Source organism: Heterocephalus glaber, unplaced genomic scaffold (assembly GCF_053883595.1).
Source record: "Heterocephalus glaber isolate CG9 unplaced genomic scaffold, H.glaber_assembly_v1.0 deba00001613, whole genome shotgun sequence".
Taxonomy (NCBI): domain Eukaryota; kingdom Metazoa; phylum Chordata; class Mammalia; order Rodentia; family Bathyergidae; genus Heterocephalus; species Heterocephalus glaber.
The window spans coordinates 28,895,955-28,905,319 of NW_028258384.1; the positions used below are offsets into that span (position 1 = coordinate 28,895,955).

At 43.5% G+C, this 9,365-nt stretch overlaps 1 protein-coding gene across 2 annotated transcripts; it reads left to right on the forward strand.

Annotated features, from left to right (window-relative positions):
- Positions 1-2,139: 2,139 nt before the first annotated feature.
- Positions 2,140-8,745, forward strand: Gprasp3 (G protein-coupled receptor associated sorting protein family member 3). 2 transcript variants are annotated; one of them, XM_004875396.4, is made up of 5 exons: positions 2,140-2,426; positions 3,394-3,493; positions 3,593-3,685; positions 4,060-4,140; positions 4,884-8,745. In XM_004875396.4, the coding sequence occupies exon 5, from the start codon at positions 5,131-5,133 to the stop codon at positions 6,769-6,771; it is 1,641 nt and encodes a 546-aa protein (XP_004875453.1). In that variant the 5' UTR covers positions 2,140-2,426; positions 3,394-3,493; positions 3,593-3,685; positions 4,060-4,140; positions 4,884-5,130; the 3' UTR covers positions 6,772-8,745. The 2 variants fall into 2 exon arrangements, with proteins under 2 accessions (XP_004875453.1, XP_087052821.1); XM_087196695.1 differs by having other exon boundaries at positions 2,178-2,426; positions 3,355-3,493.
- The last annotated feature ends 620 nt before the right edge of the window (positions 8,746-9,365 follow it).

Genomic DNA, 9,365 nt, shown 5'->3' on the forward strand with positions numbered 1-9,365 from the left:
TTGTTTCCTTTGCGGTGTAGAAGCTTTAAAATTTGATATGATCCCTTGGGCCTGGCATTTAGCTGAGTGGTCTTGCTGCCTGCTGCGCAAGCGCAAGGACCTGAGTTCGATCCCTGGTACCAAAAAAAAAAAAATTGATATGATCCCATTTATTGAGTCTAGGCACTATTTCCTGTGCAATCAGAGTTCTGGTCAGAAAGTCCTTTCCTATGTTTATGACTTCAAGAGGTTTACCTATTTTATTTTCAGCAAGTTAAGTGTTCTAGTTTAACCATTCAGTTATTTGATCCATTTTGATTTTAGGTTAGTGGATGGTGAGAGAAATGAGTCTAGATTCAGTCTTCTGCATGTGGACAGCCAGTTTTCCCAGCACCATTTATTAAAGAGTGTATCTTTCCTCTAGTATATGTTTTTGTCTCCTTTGTCAAAGCTCAAAAAGTTGAATATGCTTGGAGTTGTTTCTACATTCTCTATTCTGTTCCATTGATCCTTGTGTCTTCTTTTGTGCCAGTATCGTGCCCTGTAATATAAAACGGATGTATCAGTACTATTTCTAACTCAAGTGTGCTTCAGGGGTAGTTCACAATTTCCATAGTCTCTTTTTGCTCTCTTCTTCCATTGAAAATCCGTGTAGAGATGATTTAATTGTTTTTGAGGGAAAATTTGGGCTAAGTCTTGGAGTTAAAGGCATCAAAGACACACACCTATAAATTAGCACTGGGATGCAACCAGTAAAGGGCACCATAGAATTCTCATGACTCAACGGCCCTTCACCTGCTTTAACTACTAACAACTGTCTACTGCCCTGAGGATTCAGTGTTGGAAAAGACTGAAAAAAGAACATTTTCTGCATGAAATTAACAGTAAACCAAAATTACCCTGCTTTAGCCAGAGTCAACACTTGCACACATTTAGGGCAAAGGAGCATAAGCATTCATTTGGCTGGACAGAAAGCTTATAGGAGGAGTATAGGAGAGCAGCTCAGATTTGCCTTGAAGAAGTGTGTGGGTAGTGGTCATCTTTCCTGACACAGTGGGTTGGGAGCCAGGACTGAGGTCCCACCTGGCACCTGACACCTGGCCTTTGGGCAGTAAAGAAAGAGGACTGTATGTCTCCCTGCATGTCCTGACACAGGAAGGCCTTCTTTCTTGGGTAACTGTGGGGACAGCAAAATGACTGAATGAATTCCCATTTGGAATGGAGAAACGATCAGTGTGGTATTACCGAATAGTTTCTCTAGTGTGAGAAACTGAAAGTGTAAATAAGGATTAAAATGATTAAAAGGAATAATTGATCATTTGAAATAGGAAAAGGTCCAAAGGTGTACGGGTGGTGGGAAGGGAAGGGGAAAGGAAAAGAAGGGAAAGGAAAAATTATGAGAGAAAAAAAAGGAAACTAAATCTATGTAAATAGGGAAGGGTGGAGGGGGTGAAGGGCACACAGGTAATGGGGGAAAAAATAAGAACTAAGATACATCATGTACAGGTACAAGCACCTGATGATAAGTGTAAACGTGTTGTATACCTAAAATATACCAATAAAAGAATTAAAAAAAAAAAAAAAAACGACACCTGGAGCAGACCAGTGGTTGGTTTCCTAGGGCTAGAGGTCTAGGTCAGCCTTCCTCTGAAAGAGGAGCAGGCACAGGCACAAGGTGCGCCCACTTCAGTTCCCTTAGGAGCAGAAGGGCCTTCCTCACCTTTCTAGAGAGGAGGCTGGAGAAGCAGTGAAAGACAAACATGGAAGAACCTTCTCCTCTGTGTGTTGCGCAGTTATCGCCTCTCCCCCTCCCCCCCCCCCCCCCCGCCAGGCCTGCAGTCCTTGGCAACCCCCCTTCCCACTAGCGCCCAGAATGGAGGGGGTGTGGAGAGGAGGGGCCAGGCACTGGGCAGACTTCACTGCAGCTCACAGAGGGACGCTTTGGTATCCATCCGCTGCTGCCTCCAGCTCTGCTGCTGCCAACCTCCCGACGTTGCTGTCCCCCTCCCCGCGCAGCCCCGCAGCCCAGAGCCGCCCGCCAGTCCCATACGGTGTAGCAGCGTGGCAGACACCTTAGTGATCGGCACCTTAGGGCGCGCCAGGGACTACTGAGGCAGGCCGGCTCTAAGCCTCGCGTCAGACTGCGGCTGGCCCTGGCCCCGCCCACTTCCCTGTCGGAACTAAGGTGGGCCTGGGAGGGGGCGTGGAGCCCTTGCCCGCAGTATCCCTCCGCCCCGTTCCCGACAGCCTCTGGGCGAAGCCAGTGGTTTTTGCCGCAGTGCATCCTGCGCAGCAAGGGAGGGTTTGGTGCAGAGGTGTGGGAGCGCGACGCTCCTTTGCAGTTCTGGTCGCGCGGAAAGCAGAAAGCAGAAAGCAGAAAGCAGAAAGCAGAAAGCAGAAAGCGGTGGGAGCCGAGTGCGGAGCTGCCAGAGGAGAGGAGAGAACAGGTGAGGAGGGCTAGCCCGACATCCTGCGCTCTGAGCCCATAAAGGCAAGTGGGGGTGTGCTGGGGCGCGGGCTGGCCTTCCACCGTGCACCGGCAGCCCGGCAGGGAGGAGGCGAGCCGGCCGTAGCCGGTCCCGGAGAGAGGTGCGCAATATCTCTGGACCCCTGGCGGTGAGGAGGGGGTGAGCGGCGCGGGTCGGCCCAGGGCAGAGGGAGGCCAGAGAGGCTGTGTGGGGTCGTCCTGAGGCCAGCCGCTGGGACTGCTCTCCGGCCCGCTTCCCAGGCGCCCGCGCCCAGCCCTCCACGGTGTCTGCCTGGAGAGGGCCGTGGCGGGGGGTGGGGGGGTGGGGGTGGGGCCGCTGCGGAAGAAATGGCGGCGCTGCAGATGGGGCCGGGGGCATCTGTGTAGGCCGCCGGGAAGACGTGGGGCTGGCGTGCGAACTCCGTGTCCAGCCCGGAGGGCGGAAGGTGAGTCACCTTTGCTGTCAGGCCCTGATTCCAGAACGGGGCCTGTTGGACCCCCGTGTCCAGGGTACTGTCCCTTCCCACAGGCTCCTGTTGATGTCAGAGACTCCTGTCTGCGCTGTAGGTCAGGTGAATTCTTGGGAATATGAGCATCAAAGCCTGGATTATGTGCATACCAAAATGAAATATTCAACTGCTTTTAGTGTAGCACTGTTTTATTGTCTTACATATTTAGGCCTCCAGGCCCAGTTTAGTTCAAGCAAAGGGCGTGGATGAGGAGTTGGTTTTCACAGCAAGGGTCCTGTATAGGAATAGTTCGGTATTAACTGTCTTATTCAGAATCTGTTTTCTTAATAGTGTAGTACAATTTACATATTGTTTTGATGTGTGGGAATGAGCCTCGAAGTATCTTCTTGAGTCATATTAGAACATTTGAAGTCAATCGGTTTTAGTTTCTTTTTCTAGAAACCTGTGCATCTCAGAGCTCTTCTCATCTTTATGCAGAAGCAGTCCCTCCAGAAAATTTCCTGACGTGGCCCATGGTTATCTGGGGAGCCTTGAGAGTTCCTGGAGTTAATTTACATTGTTCCTGACCATCACAAAGGTTTCTGAACTTTGATTCTGGAATCCTATACATTAACCTGATATTTTCCTAGCATTGTCAACCTATTTTCTTGATGTTTTGCTGAATGTCTTTCTGTAGGTGGTGACTTTTCTCCAGCCTCAGGATTCTTTTTGGTTGGAAAGATAGCATCTCCTGAGAACCCCTGCTTTCTGAGCATTGACAGTAACTGAGGTATGATCTAAGTACACATGGGGAAGGAGACCATGCAAAGATGATATTGAAATAAAAGTGCCTGTTAAGTTTACTACCTCCTTTCTAAATATAGTTGCTTATTCCCTATTCCTGCACTTTATGTATTTGTCCAAGGAAAGAGGCATAAAGTCTGCTGGGAAAATGGGTGACTTCAGAATTGGGAGGAGGTATAATCATACAGAGTGTAGGTCTTAGAGGGGATGGTTGGGGAATCATTGGGGAGGAACAGACAGTTGAGAGACATTTCACATATCCTTGAATATACAAAAACACATTTTATAACCCCTGTCAAGCATGTTGAGCCATCTTAGTCTCTTCTGCATTTTTTTCTCTGCTTTTCTTCTCTGTTCTAGCTTCCTACAAAGATCTTCAGGTAGCTGTTCACTTGCAAGTTAATTAAGAAACAGAACGAAAGTTGTTCATTTGGATTCAAGGTGGGTATGAGTATGAACATGAGCACCTGTGTTAATTAGGGATAGGATAACTTCATGAGTGGGTGAGACCAGATCGTATCTTGGAGTCATTATCTTCCAATTTTCCAAACACCTCTGCTTTCTCATTTGTGTATTGTTAATGGGGTCAAAGTAAGCCAGAATGATAGGTAATTCATAAATATAAAGCAGGAAATGCAGAAGAAGCTATGGGGAATACTAAGGCGACCAGAAAAGTGTCACAAAACCAATACTCTAGGTTTGTTAAGGTAGGTGTTGCAAAAGCAGAGTGCAAATCAGTGTGTCACTCAGAATTCTAATCCTATGTATATTTTTGTCCATAGGTCAAGCTGAAGGTCTTAGCAACACTAGAAGTGAGGAGGGAGGAGAAAATTGTATCAGATCAGTGTAGGCTGATATAGAGCCTGTCTGGATAGACTTGCTGAATCTAGTGGTGGGTACCAGTTTGAATCCAAAGGGACTGGGTGCTCTTTATGTTCTCCCACTCTAGTAAGATTATCTGCTAACCCTGTTGTGTTGATACAGAGAAAAGAATGGTAGTACCTAGGTAGGATATGTTGGACATTAGTGGGAATGTGCAAGGGATAAAATGAGATAGCTGAATTTTCTACTAATTGATTTCTAATGTACAAGCCATCTCTATTTGTATGTCCTTCTTTGTGGATGTCTACATAAATAAGCAAAGTTGGAGGAGACTCAAAACCCATTTCTTTCTTTCACTTTAGGTCTGTGTCCATTAGTAACTGTGGTGGCCTTGAATTGGTAGAAGATCATTACCTTCAACAGGTCTGCACTCAGAAACCATCATCTTCCTGCAGTCTGATTGTGCCTCTACTCGGGCCATATCATTGACAAAGGTTGTGTTTGGACAGGGGACTCTTTAACTCTTACTACCAAGTTCATCTCTAACCCTGTAAAAAAGTATAAAGACACTGATTAGACTGGACAAGACTATATAACTGAGCTTTAACCATGACTAGAACAAAGAGTAAGGCTAGAGGTCAGGCCAAAACTGAGAAAAGGGCAAAAGTACCTGTTAAAGCTGGAACAGAGAAGGAGGTTACAGGTGTAGTCAAAGCAGTAGCCAAGACCAGGTCCAAAACAAAAGCCAAAGCAGAGTGTAAAGCAGATGAAGTGACAGAGATGAAGGTAGTATCTAAGAACAAGGTTGCTGCTGAGATGAAGGAACGAGTGCTGTCGGAACCTAAGGCTCCAGTGAAAGCCATAGCCGATGTCAGTTCCAAAGCTGAGAATAAGGTTACCCGCTCCACGGGCAAAGATAAGGCTGCCATTGATACCTGGTTCTGGGCTGGGGAAGAGGCCAGTATTAGTTCCTGGTTCTGGAAGGGAGAAGAGGCTGGTAATCATTCCAGTACCAAAGACAAAAATAAAGCTGATACTGGTGCCCAGGTCTGTGCTGAGAAGTTGGAGTCTGTGGCTGGGGCCAGCTGTAAGTCTGTATCAGGGGTGGATGATGATGAGGAAGAAAATGTTATAGGGAACTGGTTTTGGGAAGGAGATGACACTAGTTTTGACCCTGAGCCCAAACCTGTATACAGGATTGTTAGACCTCAAGCTGTGGATTTAATTAATCAGACAAACAGACCCAAGGACTGGTCTGAGGTTACTATCTGGCCCAATGCCCCTGCTGTAACACCAGCAGTGTTAGGATTTAGATCTCAGATCCCATCTGAGACAAGGTCCTCTTCATATGTTGTTGTTTCCTCAACTGAAGAAAGTACTCATTCTGCAGCAGCAGCAGCCTGCCCTTCCAGGAACGCTTGCTCAAGTTCACAGTCTATTCCTGAGTTCCCATTTGGTTCTGAGCCTTGCATCCAGACCATAGATGAAATTAGGCAACAAATTAAGATCAGGGAGATGAATGGGATTAAGCCATTTGCTTGCCCTTGCAAAATGGAATGCTACTTGGATTCTGAGGAATTTGAAAAACTTGTCAGCATACTGAAGTCAACCACTGATCCTCTCATTCATAAAATAGCACAGATTGCAATGGGTATCCATAATGTTCATCCATTTGCCCAAGAATTCATTAATGAAGTGGGTGTAGTGACACTTATTGAAAGCTTGCTTACTTTTCCTTCCCCTGAAAGGAGGAAAAAGGCTGTAATTACTCTGAATCCTCTTTCTGGGGATGAAAGACAACAAAAGATTGAATTACATGTTAAGCATATGTGTAAGGAAACTGTGTCTTTCCCCTTAAACTCACCTGGACAGCAGACTGGATTAAAGATACTTGGGCAACTGACTACCGAATCTGTCCATCACTATATTGTGGCTAGTTACTTTTCAGAGCTTTTCCATTTGCTGTCTGAGGGGAATCGTAAAACCAGAAATCTTGTTTTGAAAGTACTTTTGAATATGTCTGAAAATCCAACTGCAGCCAGAGACCTGGTCAATATGAAGGCATTGGCAGCATTAAAACTCATCTTTAACCAGAAAGAGGCAAAAGCCAATCTTGTTAGTGCCGTGGCCATATTTGTTAACATAAAGGAGCATATAAGAAAGGGCTCAATTGTAGTCGTTGATCACTTGAGCTATAATACACTTATGGCCATTTTCCGTGAAGTTAAAGAGATTATTGAAACAATGTAAAATCACCCAGAAATGAAAGAGAACACTGAATCATCTCCAGATTCTGAAAGGCTGTACATTTCCAAAGACCCTTGTGTAATTTTTATTATAGTGCACACGTGATATATTACATCTTCAACAGTGTTACCTGTGAGGCTGTAGCTCTGAGCTAGAACATTTTTTTGTGTGTATCAAATGAATGCTAGCATCTGAAAATATTCTTTGATTTTTATGTTGTCTAGATTGGCATATTTAAAATTTTACTTAGAGTAAGCCATTTCATTATAAATAAGCTTAACTGCATCATTAGTATCTGCTTAGATTCATTTGTAGCTTCAAATGGCAAAAAAGAAAATGTTGGGGCCAGAGATTTAGCTCAGTGGCGCCGTGCCTGCCTCGCAAGCGCAAGGTCCTGAGTTCAATCCCCGGTACCGGGAAAAAAAAAAAAAAAAACGAAAATGTTGAATTTGTAATCAACTTACAGAAATAAGGTATGGACACATAAATAATAGTACCTATAGGTGTATATGTGGTATGTGTATGTGTACCCTACCAGTACATTTAGTAGATTTAGGTTATACCAGTACATTTAGTAGACTTAGGTTATCATAAGGGGTTTCTATTTTTCCCCTGTTCTAGATACATCAGAACTCATTCAAAACAGAAATAACTGAATCTTAGACAAAATGTGATGTTTGCTTACTCTTAAAATTTTGTTATTTCATTTACAACTCAAATTGTTAGGCAGTTTCATTGTGTCAGAGTTATTTTACAGATGAAAAGGGTGTTCTGCATGGGGAGAAGACATTTATTGAGTTTTTCATGAAACACTGTGTTGGCACTGTGTTTTGAAAATTTTTTCCTCTTACAGTGATTGTGAATGAGCTATGAATATTTTTTATTAGAACTCAGTATTCTGGGCATCCTTTAAGGAGAATTACAATGGTTAAATAACCTTTTTCTACACCCTCATAACAGGCAGTTGACATAGCTGTTTTCTCTGACACCAACCCCCATCTCTCGACACTACCTTATGGTCCTTCAGTTTTTTAGGTAGTGGCATTCATAGCTTAGAGAGCATTTTTTTTTTTTTTTTGGTAGCAGGGATTGAACTCGGGTCCTTGCGCTTGCAGGGCAGGCAGCGGAACCACTGAGCAAAATCCCCGAAGCCTAGCATTTGTTTTTAATGGTTTAATTTTGTGGTAGATGATGTCTCTGCGAGGTGTTACAACTCTTAACTTCCTCCACATGCACATGTCCATTAGACATTTGGCTATAGTAGACTGAAGATCAGGAGAAAAGTCTGAGATGGATGTACGTATTTTGCCTGGCAGTATCTGGGAAATACTAGGTATCAAAAACTTTGTTGAACAAACAAGATGTAGATGTGAATCATATAAGGAAGTAAAATAGTGTATATCCTACCTTTTTCTATCCATCTGTTCCTTGTATTCTAAAGACCTGGAATTGTTCTAAACATTGTTTCATACCTTGCATTTAAAAGATAGTTGCTTTCTTTCTCTTGCAAAATCATACTTTACTTTTTTATGATTTATTGTGTGTGTCACATGAATGAAAGTCCAAAGAACTCAATCTTTCACTAGCAGGCAAGCCCAGTATACATTTGTACTGGCTAAAACAGTATAAACTTAATTGGAGAAATTTGAACCCATAACTGAAGTTCCACCAATATAGAACAAGAAATCAAGGGGAGAGGCTACTGTCTCAAACTACAAGATAATGATCCCTGGGAGTCTTTATTGCCCAAAACACATTTCAGGAATTTGGTTGAGGTTATGAGATTCAGAAGGAATTACAACACCTGGTCTGAGCTGTGGAGGAAGTCTTTATGTGTGAAACTATCAAGTACATGCTTTGAGATTTTCATTTAAGAAATCAAAACGAGATCATACTATAAAGATTTGTAACTTGTCCCCCCACTGATTGTATACTGTGACCATCTTTCCATGTCAATAAATATGGTTCTGCAAAATACTTTTGAATCACTTAGTGCTTTTCTTCTTTTAATAGTTGCTGTATAATGTTGTAATCTTTCATTGCATAATCTCTTAAATATGATTTACTAGTTGTACCTCTAAAGCCTCATGTGCTCATAGGTAGGGCTTTTGGGAGGTGATTGGATCATAGGGGCATGATACTGTACTCACGAGTAGATTAGTCCCCTGATGAGTTTAAAGCCAAATGAGATGTTGAGAGGTGAAGTCTGGTCTGAGGAGGTGGGTCCATGGGGGTGTAGCCTAGAAGGATGTATCTCCCTCCTTGATCTGTCTCTCTCCTGCCAGCCATGCCATGGGTGGTTTCTCCTCTGCCATGCTTTCCTGCCTTTAAGCCAGCTGACTGGATTGAAGCCTCTACAAACTGAGCCAAAATAAACCTTTCCATTTCACTGATACGAATGTTGAGTACTGTCTCTCAGTAACGAGAAAGCAACTAAGACAATATGCATAAATTTTTTCTTTTGTAAAAATAGAACTGTAGTATTTAGTACCTCATATCTTCCTTTTGCAGTTGTCTTTCCAATTTAGTATTATACACATCTACCAAATGCTTTGTTTTTAACAGTTTGCATATTTTATATCCACTATATGACTTAA

What these genes read in the sequence shown, in the direction of transcription:
- Gprasp3 (XM_004875396.4), top strand. Translation starts at nt 5,131, where the DNA reads ATGACTAGAACAAAGAGTAAGGCTAGAGGTCAGGCCAAAACTGAGAAA.